Consider the following 25,630-nt stretch of genomic DNA (forward strand, 5'->3'; position numbering starts at 1 on the left):
GACGATAGAATTTACCGCGAGGATTGAGGAGAGTCTTGCTTAGCGCAAAACGTTGGAGGAAACGAATGAAGAACAAAGATTTATCGGGAAAAAGTAGCGATGAACAAGGAAGACTTCGTTGCTATCGAAGAATACGAGGGCATTGTTTTACGTCAACGAAGATGACGATGAATAAAATTGAACATTTCTGTGTATTTCTATCCAATTTTCACTATCATTGTTATATATCACTTTATTTCTATAATTGTTTTAAATCGAAACGTTACAAGAAGAACAGCGGAATTTGTATCCGCGTTAATTTATTTAGTTTGTTAAATTAATATGTAGCTTTCGAACGATACACCCTCGATAGAATATGGTGCACGTTATAAGATTATTTGTAATTAGTTTAGCTTCCATGTATCTGAAATATCGAATTACACACGAAGAAACGAAGCCTAAGGATAAGATGCATGTCACTGACGCCAATCGGGGTAACCATATTACATTTGAATCACGTGAGGATTGCCTTTCTCTAGGAAACGTCATTGAAAGTCTGTTTAAAGTTCCCGTGATGCAGGGTAGTTAGGTTTCGCGTTATTTAGGAACTAGTACGGCTCGTATCGACTCGTGTCCGCGACAGCGCACGTTCATACGTTAACGAACGACCCACCGTTGCATTTCCATTCCGCGGCGCGCACCAGGCGACGTGATTCTTTTCTCTTCTCCCCCAGGCTTTTTTCGCTTTTTTCTTATTATTCGGTATTTGGTGCCGGGAGCACGTTCGTTAGCCGTTACTCGATAACTGCGCGTCGTCACGGCACACTGCGGCTAGCTCCAACGTTGACTTCACCTCGCAACAACGTAAGCTACGTTCTCGCGAAAATAGTTTCCTTCTATTCTTCCCTCGGACATTGTACCAATCAAGTACGGTAGAAGCTGGTTTATTCGTTCCTTCTTGTACGAGCAAGAATGCTCAACTTCGGCTATATGTACGTTAGATATCGTTCGTAAGTATTCGCACGTTTTAGCATCGTGCATCTCGATATAAATTAATGGGAAACTTTGTACTTTTCTTCTAATCGTTCGTTCAAACATTGACAAACAGTGCATTAAAATTGAGTACGCGATGAATATGAATACATCTTGTAGCGGTTTCCATTACTTTTTTCCAATTCTTTTTTAGTATTGCACAGTTTTCAGTTTCGTCCAATGATAACAGTCTTCTTTACGAGCTTTGGAGAAGCTCCCTCATCCGATCTCTGATAGCCTATATTATCACAAGCTTGGTAACGAACAACAGAGCTTTAGATCGAGAGGTTTTGATCGAATTCTACAGAGACGAGAGTCAAGGCGACAGAGCACGATGAAAGAAACGACGATCAAGGTTTCGTGGTCGCGTTAATGCCTTGGAGCGGGAATTAAAGGCTGAACGAAACGGCCGACGAAACGGGCAACAGTCTCTCGGAGGCTTTATTACGTAATAAATATTAAAATTCATACGGGTTGCACCTCTACCGAGAATCGATCTTCGACCGGTCCAAAGGGACGGCTATAAAAGTCCGGAGGAGAGAGACGCGCTACTCTGTGCCGAAAGGCAGCTCCTCTCTCGTACGACGCTATTTTACTTTTATTCGAGCAGATCCATTCTCGGACGGTTTACGATCCGTCCTGCCATCGTGCGGTCTCTCGCGCGGCTTTGTGAGACGCGAGACAACCTTGCCAGAAAGAAAAACTTCAAGGAATTCAGGCCTCGTTGAAATCCGCTCGAGTAATTAAGAGATTTTTGGAATCTACGAATCGATGGGTAATTTACGATTATTTCTCACAGATATATATCGATGTATATCGTTCGTCGCGATGAATCGTCATCGGAAGGTTGATTCGCGTGTTAATATCGATCTTTAGAAAAACAGTCACTAAAGAAAATCGCTTCAAACTATCGTTTGGCCGAGTAGAAATAACGTCACAATTATTTTATACTACGACATTCTTCCTAGGATAACCAGGATCCACAAGTTTCATATCGCTTCTGCAACCGCCTGATCGATAGCATAAGACGTCTTATAAATCTCTTTATCATCCACTTTTCCACCCTGATCCATCAAAGAATCGACTTTCGCTCACCCGATCAAACAGGAAAAATGCCGAGGTTTCCGCAGGATCTAAGATTATTATTCAAATCCCGAGCAAACTGAATTCCTTCAACTGTTGCGAAAGAACACCCTCGCTTTCGGATTCACCGATCCGAGAATTGAATTCGCAAACATAGCGGTCGAGACGTGGTACCGTTACGGCACCGTGTTTCAGTAGTCGAGACAGAATTAGACAATAAGGAGCAAAGTCCTGCGAAGAAACAGATCGCGTCGGTTGCACGTATCGTCGGGAACCGATCGTAGGGAACGAGGAGTCTATCGATCGATCGGTCTCGTTCCCGCCGCCCCCGGGACATCTCGGTTTCTACCTTTATTTGTATCTGCGCTAGCCGCTCCAATGTCGTTTTATCGCGTTTACGACCTTGTCGAGCAAATGTACGAGCCGAGCGTGGACGTTCGACGACGACAGACAGAGTCAATTCAGCTTGTCCATAAACACCCATCCACGTTTACCTCCATAAAACGAAATAAAGTCCTAGCGCGCGCATCGACGAGAGTCCCGACGATGGGCGGACTTCTCCCCGTTCCCGCGAGTGATGGATTTCCTCTTTGACGGATCGCTCGTAAACCTCCTCTAAATGTTTTCTCGGAAACGGTCAGAGAGAGAGAGAGAGAGAGAGAGAGAGAGCCAATACGGATTTCCAAGCGAGCACGCGGATACTTTTCTCTCTATTTTTTCTCTTTTCATTGGCTACTCTCCTCCTTGTTGGATCAAAGATCAGAGTGCTTAGGGCCACCCGCTGTTTTTAGTGGGTCTTAAATCGGGATTATGTCGGGATTACAGGATCCTGCGTACGCTATCGTTTCTTCTGGTAGCGGCCAAAGGATCGCATGGAGCTTACAGCGAAAATGATCCTCCTACAATTCTCCTGCTTGTCTATCATTCTTCTTGGTCTTGGTCGCTACTTTTACAAGTTTTATCGTTAGATCCTTTTTATCTTAACGTCGTTTCGTTAACTAGATTTTTATACCTTTATGACAAGTTTATTCGTTAAATATATAACAGTTGCCAAATAACATGGAAACCGAAAGATCAACGAAAATAATATTATTACGTTCTTTATCCTTATATTTGATCGTTCTGACGGTACCCATTCACGTTAGCGTAACAGTGGCACGTTTAACGATAGTATTATGGTTCTTCTCGATACGGTAGTTTGCAGACGAGACGAGCTTATTTTATTTGCCAAGTCAGGTTTCAGTAACAGAGTTGGTGGGTTCGAAGGGGTTGCAAGAGTCGAGTCACGACGAGTATCGTGCATTTTCGGGGTTATCTCCTCCGTCACGAGACAGAAGACAACGAAGACGCATGTCGACCGTTTCACTCGGTGCCAGGATCGTTTCGCGAAGAATTCGCAAATTGAAAAAACCCTAGTCTCTCTCCACGCTGTTCGAGCTCCCGTTTCGTTTAATTGCTTCGCACGGCCGACTCGTTTCTAGCATCGATCATTCTCCCGTTCTTCCTTTCTTTCTCCCTCGTTCTTCCTTTTTTCTTCCGCCGGTCGTTTGCAAATCAGAGAAACGTTGGTCGATCGTCCTCGCGTTTCCGAGAAGTTTCGTGATAAGTCGACGATTAGCGGTTCCGGAGAAGCGTGGCGGCTGGTCTCGGCCTGGCTACGAGGAAAAGGGGTGAGCAATCATCAGCAATTATTCGGAATCCCAGCATATAACGACGTGCACCCGCTGATTGATGCCCTCCAGGCGATCTGGCTACCGAAGGAGGATCGCGTTTTCGTGCAGAAGCCCCGAAATTCCTTCGACATTAATTATTATAATGCGAATCGGATGAGATCTGACCGTACCGCCGACATTCCGAGACCGGTAGCCCGGCTATCGTTTTCACGCAAACGGGGAATCTCGTAAATCGTGTCATTTTTTCACAGAATTACCCAGGAATTTGAATAGCTTCCCTACCAGCTTAAATCGCTCCATTCGTTTCGTAACAGAGAATTATTCTCTGAAACTCTTCTTAAAACTCTTCTATAAAAGTCGACTATAGTAGACTGGAACCACGGCTTACGATAATTCGTTTATCCTCGTCTGCGAGTAAATAGTAGTACGATCGCGGATGAAAACGAAGGGCGAGCTCGTGAACGAGCACGATCGTCCTCTCGAGGGAACCGAGTCAAATCGCGCGTGTGGCATGAAATTTCGACGCGAGCAGAAAAGAAGAAGCGGACGACGTCGCGGCACACCTGTCCAATTAGTTCTGCGCTCGTGCTCGAATTCGACCTACATTTTCCAGCGGCGGACAAGTGACCGGGTAGCTTCCAGTATCGGTGAACGAGAAAGGAAGCGATATAGGAAAGAGGAGAGAGAGAGAGCGAGAGAGAGTGAGAGAGAGAAAGAGAGTCGGCACGGTTCTCCGGCACGTTCCAGTGCTATAGATAGCTCGCGCACGCGAGCCGAGCGAAAAGCATTTAGCAGGATGACGTTCGCACATTCTAGACGTCTCGACGCCGCGCCGGCCGTTCTCGCCGATCATCCGTTACGTTCCCGTGACGTAATTGTCGAATTCTTGCTCCGACAGTCTGCCTCCGTTTCTCGCCTTCTCGCTATCTCTCCCTTTGCTTCGCTTCACCTTCGTCTCTCGCTTTCCCTCTCTTTGCTTCTCTCGCGTATCCAGCACGCTTAGACGCCTGGAGATGGGTGACAAGAATGATCGTTTGCAGCGAGACGATTGATTAACGACGAACCGTCGAGTTTTTCGCGATCGGGTCTCCACTTTCGTCTCTGGATAATGTCGCCTCTGTCGAAGTTGTAAGAAGAAAATACCGAAGAGGGAAAATATCGATGCGAAGGAAAGAGGGAAGAGGCGAAAGAGGCAAAAGAAGAAGGGAGGAAGGTGGAAGAAATCGGAGAACGGGTTCCGCGTTCTGCAGCCTCGACGCTGGCCAGGCGTGGGAAGTGAAATACGAGCGTTGTAGACGGCCAACGGCCATTTCCATCCTGCCGGTTTAGTATTGGCGGGCCACTAAGTCTGAACTAATTTGCTTATTAATATTTCACAACAGCGCCGATCGCTCTGGGGGTTCTTGATATATCGTCTCTCCCACCCTGACTACCGATCCCTCACCCTCTGTCCCGGTCTTTTCGTGTCTTTCCTCTTGCGCTCGAACCTGCATCCACGTTTCTTCGCTCGCCTTCCATTTGTTCCCAATTGGAGTCGTAACTTGGAACGCAAGCTTTGTCGGTTGGACCAGTGAAACCTACATATTTACCTTTTAATTTGTTCCTGACAAATTGTGGCCAGCACAGGATATATTAAGTCGTCTCGAAAGTTTTCACGGTTTTCGATGTATCTGATTCTTCATAATGTATTTCAAGCGTTCTAGAAACATTGTTGGACATTTTATATCGTACGTAGTATCTACTATGCTTATCGTAACTTGCGCCTCTTTCCTTCACAAATCGTTTAGTGTACTTGAAAAACGAGATATAAAAGTGGAAACACAAGTAGTGAGAACACGATCGCCTAAAACTTACATCAATTATATATAATAGTTGTTGAAGTTTTTCTTTATCTCCCGTATGATTTTATGTAATTTTCTAGCGGTAGTTTCTTTGCAATCACTCGACAATTTTTCTCGATAGTTTCCTTCATTCGCAGATTGCGTACAATCATAATGTGCTGGCAAAAGCGTATAAAATACCACAAAGATAGTTTCAAATAAAAATCTTCGATTTCGGTAGAATCGCGTTCGTGCAAAACGTTCGAGTTTCAAATTGCAGGAACTTTCATCGCGTTTACAAATTTAACCGAGTCGTTGGCTTTTAGCGCGACCTACTCCACTGGCACAACCCTTATACTCAACACGATTCGTTTCACTCAGATTTCTACTAAACGTATCTATTCTTTTTTTCTTCTTTCTTTTTCTTTTCTTTTTCTCTAAGAAAAAATAGATCTCCAGTTATCACGTTCTTTATTTCAAAATCGAACGAAAAAGTGATCTGCGATCTCGCTTTACGATCCATCGTCGATCGATTGAATCGGTCAAAGCCGCGCTACGTTGAAATCGTAAGCGTCGCGGCTGATCGTTCGAAGCTCGTGGAATGGTCGTTTAATGAGCTTTCCGTGCAAAGACACACGAACGACCGGGTTACGTGTAGGCAAAAGGTTCTCGACGAAGATAATTGCCGCGCGACGAGCTGGCTCGCCGCGATTAACGTCGTTAAGGCTCACAGCCGTATCGGCGCGTTTACGATCCCTGACGAATCCACGTCGCAATAGAGAGGAGGCGGCGAGCCACGAGAGGAGGCGGCGCGGCGTGCGCGCATGACCATGCGAGTCCGGGGATATTTGGGTCGTGACGGTGACCGTCGCAACGACGGACTTAAACCCTTATTCTGGCAGAATGACAAGCACGAATCGAAAGTTATTTCTGCGTGGCCAATATATAGGTTGATTTACGCCTGGCATCGGACAATAACGCGACCGGCCTGCAATATCACGGCTCGCGTTGGTATTTTATAACCCTGTAAATAGCCGCGAAGACGACGCTGCTTCTCGGAAGCTTCGATTCCCGAGAACTCGACCCCCCGTTCGAATCTCCTACCAGTTCGTAAGTTAACGTTCGAAGTCTTCGTTTCTTCTATCGATCGTTCAACTCCGACGAAGGTTGTCGTTGATCCTTGTCGAACGGACGAACTTGATGTTTTTACTCGTTAAACGTGAAAGGTGGCAAAGTTTGCTTTTTATCTTTGCATTAGGATAAAGCTGTACGAGCAACCGGTCATACAAGAACAGAGTACCAGTTAACGTGCCATTTTACGTCACATCAAAGCTTCGCCACATTGTTGGTAAGTGCCTGGCAGTCCTCCCAGCCGTGAATCCATCGCGGTCGCGATCGCGACCGAGGCCACGGGTACCAGCCGCCTCCAAACAAACCATCACGATTCCAAACACTTACTCGACAAACTCGCCGTCGTCGTCGTTGTCGTCGTCGTCGTCGTCGTCGTCGTCTCTGTCTTCTTTCTTTTTTTCGACTGTGTCTCCGACAGACGAAACGAAGGCCGTGGCTGAATTCGTGCGGAACGAGCTCCACGTTTGAAGAAACGTCTCCAGAGAGCTCGTTAACTATGATCAAAACGAGAATTTTGATACGCGTTTGGCATCGTCCTTCTAGTGCCTCGAGGTTCACCGAACCAATGGAACTTTGATTGACGAAACAACGACGATACAATAGATCGTTGGAATCGAAATCGTAGCAGGATCCACATCGATATCTTGATAAAAACCAAGTAAAATCCAATTTACCTGAGTTTAGTAGCGCAAAGGCTAGCGCGACAGCAAGTTGGCATATCAAACGAGCTCGTAAAGTCTATCAGGCGACTCGTAACAGCGAGCGTTGGGCCGATCGCTTTATTGCGATATTATTTGGGGATTTTATTATTGTGTGGCTAAGAAACGGCTGTAATATAGGTCGCGAGTCGACCATGCCATAGAGCTGCGAGCCCACCCAGGTCGTCGCTACTCTTACGAGTTCTCCGTGGCCAAGGAACGTGAAAGAAGAACTAGAAGAACGCCGGGCAAAGAAACGACTGGACGAAGACGGACGACGTGGAATTATTCCTTCGCGTGCCACGCCCTTACTACTATCGTGTTTGTCTATCTTCTGTTTCACAGAGTTTTGATCTACTTTGCCGGGAAACATCGTCACCAGACACAACCGCGGTGACGCTCGGTGTAGGCGTAGAACGGGTAGGATTTATTATACAGATACTAATTTCAGTGACAAGTATCGTGCCGATGAAAATGTCAAGAACGCCAGCAACAATTATAGAAGATTATGTAAGATTAGAGCTTTTTGAGTTTCTCGAATTTTCTGGTCGTGAAGCTTGATAACTTTCAAGTAGGTATATACCTAAGGTAGATATTCTCTGAAAAAAAAAAACTCTCTGTCTGTATCTTCGCGCGTAAATTCATATCGCCATTGATCAATGAATTATTCCGACGATACGTTACAAATATATTCGCTTCATTTTAGCTGGTTATATCGTGTCGTCGTTGCGTAATTTTTATCGTTGTACAGGATGTTGAAAACAAGCGGTTCTAGACATCGGAGTAATTAAAAAAAATTCATTGATTCGATTATTCGAATTCTAAAGAATTCGAAACTATGACGCTTCTCGAATAACGCTTCGAAATGAAACAATAATTTTATCCTTTGCTGCATCGATTATGAGATTAATCGCGTCCCAATAGACCGCTGTATGTAACCACGACACTTATAAATAATAAAATCACCGCAGTTCCATTCATTCGTAAATTCGTGATTGAAATCCATTCTATAGAAAAACAATCAACAACTTTTATCTATAACATTGTGAAGCTTAATCCTCGTGCGTGTAGATTTATCATAATTAAAATTTAAACGAAAGAAATAGCGAGGAATGTGACAAAAGGACAGACTAAAGAGGAAAATCCCCTGCTTGTTGTTCGTGGCGCGCGATATCAGGATCGTTTTGTTTCCCTGGATTAGAGTAGGGAACCGAAACGAGAACGACGATGCCACCCACGAATTATAAGCCACACCCTAGGCCAACACAGGGGGTTGCCATGCCACCGACGGAGATACAATTATTTGATCGCCATGCAACAAGTGGCTACGGGGAGGTTTGCGGGAATCTTCTATTTTAGTCGGGGAGATTTCGATGCCTCGATAGAGAGGCTCTTACCACCGGCAGGATCGCCCCACAAGTCGATAATCCTACTCGAGCTGTTGTTATATCGAGATCAATACATAATAGAGTAGACCCCTTTCTACCAGTTTTTATGAAATAGAAACAAACAGAACGAATTTCGTCTCTTTATTCTTTAAGCATTCGAATTCTATTCAGTCGTAAATTTTTAATCTCTGGTTGAAATTCTCGTTACCGATCGGCGCACACGCTGCGCAATTTTTAATTGTTTCGATGGTTTTAAGAATAGCGTAAAACCTTGTTTGTACCGTCATTTTCATGTATCTAATATTATAGATAGAATATCGTGACACGGTGATTATAAGTTAGGCTTGATCAAACGAAGAGGAATGTACGAAGGAATTTTACGAATTAAGAATCGATCGATTATCCTGTTCGATACAAAGTTGTGAAAAACGATAAAAGTCTATAATTTATACCTTCGTTCGTTCGTCAAGTTTCTCTTATCCTATCAAGATGGAAAATAAGATTTCAAGAAGCATATAGAGACAATTATAGACCAAAAATTAATTGCCAAGATTCGATCTAATGTTCAAAAATTATCAAGACCGAGTAACCTCGATCAACGAGTTAACGTTAGACGAAAAGAAAGAAAGAGCAAGGATAGTGTAACGTAGTTAAGGAGGAGGGTGAGGGAACGCGTGTCTGCACGGACTCGCGTTTGGCGTGGCAGAGGCGAGACACGGCGCAACCCCTTGCTTGGCCTCGACGTTCCATCGCGACTCCCTTGACAGTTAACTTCGCTAAGACGGATCGTAAATTACGCCAATATTTCCGCGAAATCCTAACAAGATTATAAAGCAGATTGTAGCACTGTTCGTGGCGGCTGTGGCCTCTCCCCTTTTTCCTTCGGACCCTTCTCGATCTCTTCGTGGCCACGAGCGAAGGGCTGCAACTTCGACGCTCGTTGGAAAGGGAAGGAAAGGATCGGTGTAAAGGAGGGCGTACAACGAGGGGAAGGGGGTAGACGAGCAAGAAAGAGAGAAAGTTCTATTTATAATGCGTTTGCGTCTTTGCAGGGGCCCCAGCCGGTGGAGGCAGTAAATGTCGCGTGTATTTCATATGAAACTCCACCCCCTCCCGGCTATTCTTCGCAATGCCAATCCCAGTCTTTCGTTCGTCTGATAATACCGACGCTAACAAAGTTAACCCGTATGAACAGAGAGAATCTTTCGTCTCTGCTCCCACCCTTGTCCTTCTTTTTTCCCTTTTTCTCCGTCGTATTCTTGTACCGCGTGCCTGTTGTTCGAGCGCGATTAAGTTAGGCGAACGAAGATCGTCGATATTACCAAAATTCGAACGATTGAGATCGACGCGTGGATCTATCGCGTTGATCTTTGCAAAACTGTGATCGAACGATGGACAAGTTTTTGGGCTTACGATTTTTTGTAAATGTTCTTAAACGTATCTATCGACAGATTTGAACACGAGGATAACGTTTCGATATTCGTCAGACGGCAGCGCGTATCGCAAGTTGGCTCGTAAAGTGCTCATCGAAAGTAGCGTAGCAGCTTCGTTCGGAAAGTTGCTCGGTCAGTTTTCGAAGCAGCCGAAATACATTCAGACGTGAATCGCGTCTTTCGTCCGGTTAATTAAAGAAATAAACCCCATGAGACTAAAGTAACGTGCAATCCACGTTGCATAGCTTATTAGCTCTTATTGAATTCGTTAACGCGATAGATTCTTCCAATGTAACAGCCGTTACGTCGTATTTTCGTAAACAATAACATATCTACCTCGTCACGTTCCCATTAAATTTATTTGTCACGCAAAAGAGGGAGAATACATGTTACGTGTTACATACCCTTATCTTCCAATGAATCATTTTTTTATCAGGAAGTAACTACCTACGTGAAAACACTATTAAACTTACTTACTAAACTTATATTATTGAAACTTATCATACTTGAACCTAATTGATTAGTATTTATATGAATATCATAATATTAGGTCGCCCGAAAAGTTTCTTTCGTATTATAAGGAAACAATGGATGCACAACATTTTTCGTTTTATTATTATTTTATCGAATTACGTATGATCGATTTTGTTCTATCAAAATAAAGATCACAACGTTCGACAGATTTCATGTTTGTATAAAGATGCGTCGTTGTAAAAGACGTGTCTGTAAAAGAAAGACACTTTCATAGCGTATGAATATATTTCGTAGCCACTGTACGTACGTCGAAACTGAAAAAAATATCCGACCTACCTTTGCGTAGGAGCGCAAAAAATGATTTTGTCATTAATTCCCGTGCAATTTACATACCGTTATCACGGATCCGCTAAAGCGTTCAACGCTTGTAAACAATAATTTAAGTTGGTTCTCAAGGCGAATGACTACCTCGTCGACAATGTTGCTGGAATTGTCGACTTCGAAATGGAAATTGTAAATGGTGTGTAGTGGCAGCGAGTAGAAAGGGAAAAGGACGCAAGAGTATATTTCGCAGGGGTATATTCCTTTGGCAGCTTATTCGATAGATTCCAGGGTCGTCACGCGAGATTCTGCGAAAAGTCGTTTCGCGCGCGTCCGAAAGGCTTTTAAAGCAGGCGCGTTAGTCGGCCCACAGCGGGTCGCAGTTCCTGCGTCGGTTAATAAAGGCCTCCGACATAGTCGATCGTTATTAGATCGGGCACTCCTTCGGCCCGCCAATCTTACCCGCCCAATATACTTCGCAATAACTCATAAAATGCAACATTTTGTTTCGTATACCAATTATCCCCTCTACCGACATGGTATCGAAGGGCCGGTTTGTTTCTGTTACGATCGTCCTGCTCGATCGCTGATTGCTACGAACGAGGAAACACGGCGCATTATGGACGAAACGTAGTCTACCACATGTTCGTGTTATTATTACATTCTACGTTCGATGGATTTGTAGTAATAAAAAGACGGCTGCAATGTTCAACCTCGCTGTACTTGGCATTTGCTAAATTAATCCCGCTAAAAATATTCTTTTTTTAATACTTTCAATCGCTTATTACGAGTTTCGACAGTAATCGTCCGATTTTGCCATAGAAATTTAAAGCGCGATATAAGAGACGATATTATGGAATATTTTTCAAGCTACTGTGCCTATGTATTTCATCGTAACGACGTGGCTCTTGTCCACTTGTCCGTGTCTCTTCTCCTTTACACATATCGAGTTTCTACATTGTAAGAAACGATATGGGTTATTGAAACTTTGAATATTATTGTTGCTCTTGTTACGTTTTCGCAGGAAAATTCCATATTCGAATACGAAAAGTGTAAAAGTAGGAATAACAAATACTTGAATAAATGCATTAATACATAGATAAATATATATGTCGCTCGCTATACATGTATTAGTCTGATGATAGGTGTTGTGTCATCGGTCGATGCTATTAGGAAAAAAAAAAAATGATGTGAAAAGTAAACGACCTAATGTATCCGGTCAGTATCGTATGTACTTATACGTATCTATTGAATATGGAGTAGGAAGAGAACTACCGCGGACAGATAAAAGAAAATTAGCTTTTCATGGTAGCAGCGAAAAGCCGTGGCTCGTCATTACGCTCTACCGTCACGGGTTACGCTTCGTGAGCTCCGATTGCATCGCGGTAAAGTTGGGATAGGATATCGAGACGGTCTGATTTCCACTTAAAACGATGCCGCCTTATTCTAAAAGAAATTTTAGTCGGATTTTTAATTCTTTATTTATGAATTAAGCAATCGTGTCTCGCATCAGGGGATACAAGTATGCTGGTAAATCGAAGATTTACCTGATGCAAATCAAAATCGCTTTGACCGTAATGCAGGTGAGACAATATACTTTCCGCGGTATTCTCGCCATCATTGACTAACTTTCCTTTCTGGTACGTCACCTCCGTTTAATCCACATAACGTGAAAAATGTTTCTATCTTTGAAGGCTCACGCTTGGCAACTCCTATGATATATCGACGCGTTCCAGTAAAATCAGACTACCTAGGATGGTGAAAAATTAACAACCTCTGTGCATTCCGTAAAATTCAAGAATCCGAAGAAAACGTCAGTTTAGGGTGCTGTTTGTTTAAAAAAATGTCTAACGAAGAAGAATCTGTTAGAGGAAATAAAATTACCATTGATATTTAGAACATTAATATCGAATTAATGGGACAAGTGGCAACAGATTTATTTACATTTTATATCACTTTATTATTTACATGTCAGACCACTGAGACAGTGATTCCAAATTTTTGACCGCTTTTATAGCTATATACCTACGTCCTTGGAAGAGGTGAACGCGCGACTTTCGTAGAAATTATCTAACAATGGTAGCTATAAATACGAGCAAGGTTCGCATCGATGAGGCAGTCTGATGGGTCGTCTCGTGCGCAGCGGCAAGTACGTTCAACCCTCGGTTCCCAACGAAGCGCGCGAAAATTATGTACAACGATAGGTACATAACGCCTGTACGCCACGTCGAATGGCTACTTTGTCTGGTCGAAGCGAGCATGCAATGGCCACCATTGCGGCTCGCTACGGCTGGAATACGCCGGCGGGACGCGGCCGCAGCGGCGCGGCGGCGGTGGCGGCGGCGGCCATTATAAAAATAACTGCTGATTGGACGCCCTACCAAGAAAAATCGTAATCGCATCCTGAAATGCCTCTTCCCTCTTCCCTTCCGCTCCCTCTTTCTCCTGTCCCCCGTTTCCTCTTCCCCTTGTCATTTCTTTCTCTTTATCGTTGTATCTCTGTCTTTCTTCTTTGCCCGGTAGATTTTTGCCCGGTGTCGAACAACGAGATTCGTTCCCGTTGACTCGCACACCTTCCACTCTATAGCACTGTATTCTTCAAAGTATCAATTTCTCGCGATATCCACGTTAAATCGTATTTTCGGCTTCTTAAAATACAAAATTTATACAGTGACAAGATAAATCTTGTATCAGACGAGAATTTTACTTTTTCAAGTTTCTTGACAATTTCCTAAGGTTTCGTCGTTTACGACATTGTTTCTCTCTTTTCTTGGTAGACTTTTACCCGATGACGAACGACGCGATCCTTTTCCGCGGACTTTCGCGAAAGGGATCGATTTTCCAAAAAGTCTAGTATCGTTCGTATTTTCGTTCGCTTACTCGTAACTCGTCTTTTCATCGTCTATCAGATCTTATCTCAGCTTCGGAAAGTCTGTCGTTTACAACGTTGCCCTTCGGTTCTCCACAGACCGGTCCACAAGCTCGCTCTTTTTATATTCGAAATCGCGAACCAGCCATTTTCTTTCGAGAGGAACGCGTACAGCGATGATTTGTGCTCCCACAGGCAGCAAAGAAAAAGCACGAAACACGTGGATGGATTGGACAGCAAGGGGGATTTAAAGTCCGCGAAGGCTCGTCGTGGCAACGCAAGGATGGGAGGCAGAGAAGAATCGGCCGCCATTTTGCGAGCGCAGCTTTTATCGCCGCGCCCTATATAGGAACATTATGCCTGGGTTGCCGGGTTGCGCGTATATCAACAATAATTGCAGGGCCAATAATAAAGCTGGAGGGACCACGCTCGATAGCCCGAAATTGCTGGTTCCCCTACCTCAGCCTGCAACGTTTTATTGCCTCCACTCTGGAGAGCAGGAATGGCGGCAGCCCCCTTCGTCCTTCTCGATGGCGGATAAACGATCCTGCGATACGATCACTCCGCTAGCGATGGTCTCTCGATATTCGTGACAGAGCGAAATTTCCAAGCGAATTACTCGCGCGAACCGCTATACTCGATACTAGAAACTATCAACGGCTATGGCGTAAATCTTGTATCAGAGAAATGGAAACGAAGGTTGTACGATAAAATAATTTTCGTTGTATCGAGTCGTTTACAGAAACCAATAACTTTCAATTAACTTTTTATTCGTTCGTTAATTTCGTTAAATACGTAGGTACGTACCTGATTAATATTCCATTCTTAAGCAAGTAATTACGTCTATATTGATTCCATCGGGACGATCGCGTAAATAATGGCAAATTCTAAAGCAAATTTAGAAAACAGCGTTTGTCACGTCATCGCTTTTCCGTATTTTCCGATTTGTGGAATTGATCAGTGAGAACTTCTACATGGTTCGTATCCTGAGCTATACGTATTAGATCGTTCGATAAATTTGTATCATTTATCTGATTAGTGTTTTAGTTGGATCAATAGTTGAAATATATCCTTGAATGTCGTGAAAAATTGTGATTGCTTCATCGTTCAACGACCTCTTGGTATCTCTTCGCCAACGTTTCTTCGCAGAACTGTTAAAATATCATAAATCGTTTTGTGACAAAAAAATGTTGTAGTATCTACGCGAAGCAGGTGGTAATCTGGTGAGACAATATCCGGAGAATACGATGATCAAATATTCAAAGCAAAGTCATGTAATTCTCTGTTACACACATTCTACCAAGACGACATCGTTCCGTAACTTGGTACGGTACCATTCTCCTTCTCTTTAAATACGAATAAATGGTTAATTTTAGAGTATGCAAGCTCACAGATACCTCACGAAGGGTACAAATGTACCTATCGTCTCACGAAAATTCGTTTAGATGCTCGAACATGCACCGTAGCGAATGCATAATATTTCAATGAAAAATTACAAATTAATCATCTCGAGCACTCTGTTAATTCAAGTAGCTACTAAATTCCATTGAATTTTAACCACTGTCGATACAAATTGCCGACAACAGAAACACGTTATTTTTGAAAATTCACGTTACGTGCATAGAAATTTGAATATTTCTAAAAGTTCGAAATTCGGAATAATACGCGAAACAATCGACAACCCGGCGAATTGTTGTCGTTGGATTCCGCTGCATTTGGTTCCGCGAGCAACCCGGATCTAGTTACCTCAGGCTCGCTATTATTATTACAGATACCAACGCTGCTGCTTGTTCTCGTTATTATTCCTTTTGCCGTTCCTGTTCGTGGCATCGCGTTCGTCGTCGTCGTCGTCGTTGTTGCTGCTGCTGCTGCTGCTGCTGCTGCTATTGTAGCAAGGTGTTTCGTACGAAGAATCGTTCGCGAGCTCGTAAAGAGCCGCAAAGGAGAGCTCGCACGCGCGATAGTCACGAGTATTGCCCTTGTTAACGCCCCGTTAACTCGAACCTCTGGACAAACTCGTAAAATTTACCGGCTTCGAGCCGGTAAGACTACCACGCGGTGTACACAGCTGCCGGTGAATTTTCGCGTGACTTTAAATCGAGCCGGAATTATGTGTTTAGTGCAAACGTCGGCCAAGGTATCGCGATGCGAGAGAGCACCTATCTTGGCTCGCTTCCTTCTCTCCCTCTTTGCTTCTTTTTTTTTTCTTTTTTCTTCTTTTTGCTCTCCTCTTCCCTTTACCGTGATTATTCGCCGTTTAAATCGACGTTACGCAGCCAAGGAAAGGAACAAGATGATCGTCGAATGTGGCCTTTTAACGCTACCATAATGGTACTTTGAGAATTCGAATGGAGGATACGCGTGAAGGGGATCATGCGAGGTTTTCAATTATTTTTCCTCCATGCACGCGTATTTACGAGAGCAACGATCAGATTACGGCACTAGTCCGGCTCGTAAAGATGACGTTTACGTACACGTTGTTGAGCCGCGAGATAGTCGCGAACGGGTCGCTAACTCACGTTAACACCCCGTTAACACGAATCCCGAACAAGCTCGTAACGCTCGACGACAGAATTCCTGCGTTACGACAATCGTGTCGACGAAATTCTATCGTCGCGGTATCGATTATACGTTGTAACTTTAGGAATCTGGAAATTTGAACGTATTCTAATCGTGACGTCTATGCTTGCCATTAAACGACAGTTGTATCGCAATTGTGTCATAGCGTATATACGTAGACTTTCTTTCTCTTGTTCTGGTATCTATCAGAGAACTAATTCGTGGCAAATTCATGCAAACTTCTACGGTTCTATCTGTCGAAATTTTAAGCGATAACGTTCCGCAATGCGGTCACTGCTTTTCTTCTTTCCGTTTACTATATTTCTGTCTCTTTTTACAGTTTCCAGCAAGTGTCTATTGCTGACTCTTTTTAAATAACATATACGTTTTACTATACTACGATTCTTTATTAAAACTAGCAAGCAGAATATTCGGAACTATTCAACGATGCAGTCACATTCTCTTTACAATTTTTCACCATTCCTCTTTTTTTCCATAGTCGGAATACGTAGTGGAATTTTCGGTACGGACGTGACTATTGGATTGCGTTATTTTTTATCCAACATGTTTTTGACCGATACGTATAATATTATTAAACTCCGGGAAAATTCCACCATTAACGTTTCCTTCTTACAACCGTAAAGCTACAAGATTTTGATGGACCTAGAGCTTATATCGGATTATAAATACGGTGTGGGTCGCCGTTAGTTTTGTGGCGTTCGACACGATTCCTGCATGTTATCTTAAATGCCATTTAAAGCTCCGTAAAAGCTCGTAAAAGGCTCGTTTGTTGTTTGCGCGAGCGAGTTCGCGATAATTCCGATATAATTACGATTCTGCACGCGGTGTACTCGCGTGAAGAAATATTTGCCAGATTATCTGCACCATCGATTCGTTTTTTCCCGAACATCCCCCATTCCCCTTCTTCTCTCTCAAACCCCCTCGCCCATGCTCGAACGTTACCATTTTTCTTTATTCTATTTATTTCGTACGCGAACGTACGATACAGGTAAGGAGATCGTAAAAGCCGCGGAGCTCGCGTGATCGTTACGAATTCGTTATTGCTCTTGTTAACGCCCCTCGCTGGAAGCCTTGGACAAACCTCGTAAAGTTTCAACGGTGCGCCCCGCCATCGAATAGCGCACCGAGCCATCATCGTCGAAAATGCGTCAGAACCGATCGCGTGATGAATAAAAAGACCCCCAAAGTCTCGAGACATCGAGTTTGCCTCGAACCGAATGATACATTTTTATCGTCGTCTATCTGTGGTTGTCGTTAGATAATTAACGCGTTGTATTAGGTCGTCCGAAAAGTTTCTTTCGTTTAATAAGCAAATAATGGATGCACAATATCTTCCGTTTTATATTATTTTATCGAATTACTTATTATCCATTTCGTTCTATCAAAATAAAAATCACAACGTTCGACAGATTAGGTTTCATGTTTGTATAAAGATGCGTCGTTGTTAAAGACGTATCTGTAAAAGAAAGACACTTTTCGGACAAACTAATAATTACATGACGAAGTTACATAGGCAACGCAACTTTGAAATTGCGACGCAGAGTTACTTTTTCTTGCTCTGGGACACCGACGAGTGTAGTGTCTATTAAACTATGTATATTACTTTCCTGTATCAGGTATATGCGTGTAAATACGTTATTTGCATTTTGCACTTGTGTAACATTTTAACGTCTTTTTCTGTCAACTCGATAATTAAAAATCATATTCGCTAGAAAAATGTTCTCTTCGTATATTCCAAGGTGTCGTTTGATACGATCAAAGGATAGTAGTTTTCGTCGTTAGATTTACATTTTTTGACAAAGTCGAGAGGGTAATCGGGGGAAGAAATTCAGTCTTTCCAGTCGGGCTTTAATTTAAAAATTGATAAACTCTGGTTGTTTTAAAATTTGAAGATATGAAATATGAAAAAATTGAGATACGTGATTATTCGAGTTAAGATATCGAGACTTTGTTATCGTATTATTTTCGATAATACCTGTAACTTTACTATAAATCGACCACGTTAGAATATCTTCGAGAAGAAAGAAATCCTTTTAAATGTAAAATACAATTACTTTTGCAGAATGTAAACATTTATAAAATTCATATGTATAATTCATATTAGGAATGTCAAAGAAACTACTTACAATTGGTCATAAAAAGATCGAGAGACTGTACAATTTTAATTACTAAAGTCGTACGTTTTCAGTGGATGTACAAGGACAGACAAAAATATTTTGTGCTATATTACACTACACTATGCAAATAACAGTGGAAAAAAGCTTTTAAAAGATATTATTCATTGTTGTCTAAATGATGAAAAAAACATTGAGAAGAGTGAATTTTTATGTCACAAAAAGTTTCGGACACTAATACTAATTATGCAGATAAAATTAGACTAATGATAATTATTCGGGAAAATTTAATATTTAATCGGATTTCCCGCATGTTTAAAGATAATATCTAAACATTTTGACATAGTGGAAATAAGTTTCTTACGATAATGAACACTGATTTCTTTTTCTACATTCTACTTCTATAAGTTTCTTCAGCATACCCTCTATTTCACCAATGCACTTTGTCTTTTCGCAGCGGGATACTCATAATTATCGTATTTTTAAACCTGTACATCGGCTTTTGCAATCCGTAAACAAACTGCTAACAAAACCAATGCGCGAAATGTGATCACATTTCGGCAAAGTATTTGTTTATAAAGATTGTATAAAAACACTGACACTACTTAATGAAAAACTAAATTAACAAATCGTTGAATCTTGCGTTCGAAACTTTCTCTGACATAAAAACTCGCTGTTTTTCCGTATTTTCTTCGATACTTAGACAAGAATAAACGATAACACAACAGTTCTTTTTCAACCTGTTATCTACAAAAAGTAACGTGACATAATGTGATACATTTGTGTTGGGCCTTGTACATATTAGGTTGTCCGAAAAGTGTCTTTGTTATACAGACCCGTCTTTTACAACGATGCATCTTCATACAAACATGAAACTTAATCTGTCGAACGTTGTGATCTTTATTTTATTTAGAACAGAATGGATCATACGTAATTCGATAAAATAATATAAAACGGAAGATATTGTGCATCCATTATTTCCCTACAAAACGAAAGAAACTTTTCGGACGACCTAATACCTTTACCGAAAATATACAGCTTAGAAATAAAAATTGTACAGCGTCCGAATCTTTTTGCAACCGACTGTACATCCAGTAAAACTCTATCATCTTCTATCCTCGTTCATTTATTCTTCTTCGTTTCTTCTTGCTTTAGGTTTCTTAACAATTCGTTTTGATTTCAGGAACACCGATCAACCGTCTGCCAATAATGGCAAAATCGGTGCTTGATCTATACGAGCTGTATAATTTAGTGATTGCTCGGGGCGGTCTCGTAGACGTAATCAACAAGAAGCTCTGGCAGGAAATCATCAAAGGCCTCCACCTGCCGTCAAGTATCACTTCCGCTGCGTTTACTCTACGCACCCAGTAAGTAGATCGTGAAGTTTCTCATCCGGGACCCTATTCCGCCTGGTGCCTATTCGCTGGTAATTCGCATACAATAAGTCCCCGCGTTCGACAAAAGCTCATCTGAGCATGAAATCTGCCGCGATGACTAAGGACCAGGCGTTTCGTGTCGTTTCATATCCCGAAGCAGCTATTCGACACTCAGCCTGCGTCTTTTCTATTGCCATTCTTTTAATCTAATCGATCCTCCTTTTTTCTTTTTTTTCTATAAAAACAACAAAGGTACGTATCATCCTGATCTTTACTCGTCGTATGTGTTCGTCGCTTTGTATATAGCAAAATAATTCGCTTAAGATCCGACCATTGACTTTGAATTTGTTGATAAATTATTTAGAAATTTCTTTTTTTAATATTTAAGAATGCGCTTCAGCCCTTTGATAAGAGAAAAGGATGAAAGCACAAGCAAAAAGCCTACCGATGTCCCTATCGTCGACGCAGTTTCTTTAAGGTATCGCGTCATGTTGTCATATCATTGTGGAAGAACAAACGTTGATCCATTGCCTATTACAACGATGTGAACTTTCGTTCTGTACTAATTAGCAAGCGAGATTTTTGTCGCTTAGGAAAAATCAATATTGAGAGATATAAAATTAGAATATATAGAAAAATAGTTGATCTAATAGCAAAGAAGGTCCGATCATATTGAACCAAACGCGAGCCAGTTAAAAGTTAGTAAAATCGTGGTACGTTCGCATGGTATGGGCCGATAGCGAGACCGACGCGAGTTGGTAACGCGAGTTGCAAGTAAATCGGCGCACGTTGCCAAACAACTAACGCTCGAAATGAGACATCTTTTTAAGCTTCGGATAGCTCATTACGACGTTTAAAAATTCACGAGCATAATTTATTAGGAGAAAGATTTTTATTTGCCTTAACTTCCTTTCGTCGTTAATTTACCGTTGACCCTAACCATTAGCATTTCCTCTATATGTTTCTATAACTAACGTTAAGCAAAGGGGAATTGTTACTTTATGATTAAATAATCAATTAATTGTCGATTAATAATTATGCACTTGCTTTGATCTGTGTTACTGAATTTTAACCACTTGCGCTGAAAAGACGAGCCACGCACGTCGAGACGTTCTTGTATTATACAAATACGTCTTATACAAATCAAATAATACATTTATTTTATTTTAGTAATTTCAACCCATGTTCCGTACCGCGACCCAGCCATTATACACTCGTCCATTTCTTCATCCACGGTACTTCACAATCCTTTTATATTTCTATAACAACTTTTCGACGATAGCCGTTTCTAATTTTCTAAGGATGCCATATACCTTCTTTTTTTTTTACTTATTTCTCTGTTGTTCCTCTTGTCTACGATTTCTTCAACATACTCACTCTGATCAGCAATAATACTCAAGAAACCGTTACTGCCGTGTCCAAATATTTAATATTTATTATCACTGATTCCATCTGCCTGCCATAAGGCTTAGTGTTTGCTGTCGAATCCTTTATTTTCACGAAACATTATTGTTCTTTTTTCTTTTTTAGTGGTTTTATTAATGGTAACGGTTAATCCCTCTCTCCTTGGGACACGCAGGATTTCCGGGATTCCGGCATTTTAATTCTCATTTTTTCCTATTTGCTTTTTCGACCAATTAGCAGCAATGACCGACAACGATGACAAATTTTACAAAATGGATGTCTTTCCGATTATCGATAGCACTGAATATTCATTTTCCAAGGAATATTCTACACGTGAAGGCTAAAAAAATACACAAAGAAGGTACAGAGTATGTGCGAAACGGAAGAAACAGTGAAACTAATGCCTTATGGCGTTCACATCCTGCCACTAGAAATTTCCGACTGTTTTCAGATATATCATAGTCTAGAAAATTCTTAATAATCAACATTGGTATCGATATCTGCGTAAAGTTCTTCGTGTAAGATTCTTCTCGCTTCAAACGACACCTCACGGCGAGTTATAGCGTAACGTGCTGGCACGCGTATCTGTAAATTCGTTGCCAGCGCAAGTGGTTAATGATCTTTGCATTTTCAACACATGTGTTACACATAAATGTTGTATTCTGCTTATTATAAACGTATTTTATTAAAGTCGAGCTGTACGGGATGTATAAGAAGCAAATGTAGAAACCACCGATTCTAAACCCCTGTAATTTTCAATGTCAACATTTCTTTCCTTTCAATAGACTAATAAGCACGAGGGACAAAAATCTCGAAGAAACTATGGATCGCAAATTCTACCGAAAGAAAGGCTGAAATTTTAATAATTCTTAAACTGGCTCCATTCGCAATGCATTTGCTTTTATTTCACATTCAATGAGGAAGTGGCGTGCTATCTACGAAGCAAGAAGAAATCAAAGGATGAGGAAATCAATCAGAATACAGGGAAAACACGATTGTCGTCGGTTGTGTTAACAATCTGACGATAGTCGAGAATTAACATCGTAATGTCTGAACGCAGATCGAACAGGTGTAAATTGGCGTAAGGAATTAATAATTGCTATTAGACCCACATAGAATAGTTCGTTGAGTGAGAATTAATCGTATAATTCGTATAATTCGAGATGAAAGTTTACGATCGTACAGAATTCGCTGCGTTCAAACACTGAAACATTGTTCCGTCCGGAATACCCAAGGAACCGCGTCAGGTTTTCGTCGGTAAAATTTATGGCATGGCCGTAAAGAGGACTAATTTTGAATTGGATCCTTATAGCTCATTAGGACAGACGTGCAAATTGCGTTTGGAATGTTTAGTTTATGTTGCATGCAATAGACAGAGGCGTGTTATAAGTTAGATACCTTCGGAGGATACTTTGAAATTACGATACGATGGTACAAGCTGCCGAGATTTCTGACCTGTGTCTTCTTACCAATGGAAGATGATCGTGACACACTTAGGATATCGTCTACTAAAAGACTAACTCTGCTAACGATCAATCGGCGTGTGTCCTGCAGAAACTCGAGAGCTCGGGCAATTCTAGTACAAACAGACATATTCTAACATTCCAACGATATGAACATATTCTAACGTTCGATGGACACGGCAGGTGTAGGCAGGTAGTACAAACAACACAAATACATACATTACGTTGCACTCGACTATAAATCTTTCTCATTAAAGTTCCTTGATTGTTTACAAAAACCATGAAGGAAATCTCAAGTGGCAAGCAAAGTTGTAATTTGTTCTTGAACGCGATGTGTACGAGTTCGCGCAAGAAAATTCGACTTTGAATTTGCCTCTTTTTTTGAGGGCTAATTTAATCGGACTGTACCGTGTCATCCTTCGAACGTTCACACGCAAAAGAGCGATTTACTTGTTTCGTCTGTCTGTCGTAATCGCTTTACTAGATCGCTGTTCCGTGTGTCTTTTTGATACAACGAGGAAAAGCCGAGAAACGAGCGATCGGTTCGTTCTGTGTCTTTGGATCGAATTTTGATACGCAACGGGGCTACACTTGGTCATTCACGTTGATACGCAAGAGAGAACTATCGAAAAACGATCTTTGATATTTAAGGTGGTCCTTGACGTTTACCCCTGAACACGAAAGAATTACGCATACCAATAACAATTTCCTCGCATATTCCTGAAATTCAAGAAACGTTCTAACGATCGGCGAAAATCACGAGTGAAAAACGACGTGAGAAACGATTCAAAGAGAGCAGCGTGATTACACTGTGGATCGATTCGAATGTAATAGATGTAAATAGGAAATAAAGAAGCGAGAAAAGAATAGTCGAGGGGACATCAAAGGGTGCTCCACGTCTTTTGGACAGCCGTTGTTTGGGAAATACTATCATCATTACCATTGGTAAACGCGAGCACCAAGAAAGAATGTTTGTGTGCTTAAGATGGCGGCTTGTATCAGGAACAGCGTGTTCTCCGCGAAACAAAAATATACGAACCGCGGCGGCGGCACAAAAGAAGCTCGGTCAGGGGAACACACAATATTAACGCTCCTGGCCGTGCTGGGAACACTCAAAACCATGGAAAGAAGCCGGCGAGCGTGGCGGCCGGCTCGTGCCGGTTAACCCCATTCGTCACCTGCCAGAGGAAGTCGACGGGGCTATCCTCGCCTCGTCCCCTACGAGCTCGAGAATCGAAACGCGTGTCAAAATAAAATCTCCATTTGGTGCTGCGATTCGACGAATTCATTTACGTCCTGCGTCTATTGCACGATAGATATATTTTATTTTTTTATGCAAATTACAATTCCAAAGGTTTTCCACGGTACGGATCCTGACGATCACGATGCGCAATCAGTTGCCAACCCAATATACAGGGTGGTTGGTAACTGCTGGTACGAGCGGAAAGGTGGTGATTCTACGCGAAAAAAGGTCGAAAATATGAATAAAAAATTTTTTTTCTTAATTTTTTTTTTTAATTTTTCCATCGAGACAACGATCTACAGTGAGATCCGTTATAACGAGACTTGATAAAGTGCACGCGTACCGAGCGAAAATTCATAGTCGATTTTCTCGAAAACAAAGCCTCGAACGAAAAATTTTTATTCTATATTTTCGACTTCTTTTTTCGCGTAGAATCACCCTCTTTCCGCTCGTACCACCAGTTACCAACCACCCTGTATTATACAAGATTTTGCGAATTTGTATTGGACTCGTTCTGCGATCCGTGAATCACCGATCGTTATACAGCGAGATTTCCAACAACTTGCAACATGCCGCACGCATGAAACAGAAAACAGAAGAATATTTCTGCATGTTGTGGTCGTGTTGCTCCGCTATATCGTAGCAGCGGTTGAAGACGAGAAAGAATGGCAAAGGAAGAAAATCGCTGTTTCGTTGCGAATATCCGTTAACCGTCTCACATTGTCGATTTCTGTTTTATCTTTGTCACGAGTTAATGTTTCACACACGCCTAAACTTTACTCGAGAAACGCTCTTTAAAACGATGAAAACCGCATGAAAACCCATGCAATGGTCGAAATATACAGACGCTTACTGGGAACTTTATTTTATACTATGTATAGATATACGTTGTAAACATCTGATGATTGGTTGCAACGTAAGATGATATTTATTGTTCTTGACCGATCGTTTCAATACCGTTCTTGTGTAAAAGCAGACTGATCCTCCGATTTGTCTGCTTACTAGTTACGATTTGAATTAGGCATTTCACCCACAGCGATGTAGGAGATTACCGATTTTATAGCAAAGTTTCTCCGAATTCAATATTTTCATCGCAAATCCGAGTATTGTTTTTCATTTATTTTCAAATTGTTTGAAATCGAAACTTTCTATCATTTCGTTGGTACTGTAGCAATGACCAGGTTCTTTGAACGAATAACGAAAAGAAACATTATCTTGCGCAAACTTCTAGCTGACTTTTTACTATCGCCGACATATAGTCGATCGAAGATTGAATCGATGATTTCGATATGATTATTTCAATATCGTTTCGAAATTGCGCGAATTTCGAGTTGAGAAAAATGATGGTCAAGAAAAATGAATAAACAGTAGAAGATATCAATGAAATCGAATCCAATTTACATCGTTGTTATTAGCTGAACTTTTCTTTATTCCGTATCCTCGCGATACATAGATTATTTAGTGAAAAATTCAAACTAATATTTACATCTTTATGTACGTAATCAAAGCATCGTTTCAACGTTATTTGCAAATTTCACAAATTCTATAC

The 25,630-nt window shown here is 41.6% G+C and overlaps 1 protein-coding gene across 8 annotated transcripts in view; it reads left to right on the forward strand.

Moving 5' to 3' along the window:
• Positions 1–25,630, forward strand: part of retn (retained) — a 138,145-nt gene that overhangs the window by 99,258 nt on the left and 13,257 nt on the right. For all 8 annotated transcript variants that reach the window (XM_076619563.1, XM_076619567.1, XM_076619564.1 and 5 more), the window contains one exon: positions 19,779–19,962. In XM_076619563.1, the coding sequence (XP_076475678.1) occupies positions 19,779–19,962 (184 nt within the window). The remainder of the gene's footprint in view (positions 1–19,778; positions 19,963–25,630) is intronic.

Source organism: Bombus vancouverensis, chromosome 6, assembly GCF_051014615.1.
Source record: "Bombus vancouverensis nearcticus chromosome 6, iyBomVanc1_principal, whole genome shotgun sequence".
NCBI lineage: Eukaryota > Metazoa > Arthropoda > Insecta > Hymenoptera > Apidae > Bombus > Bombus vancouverensis.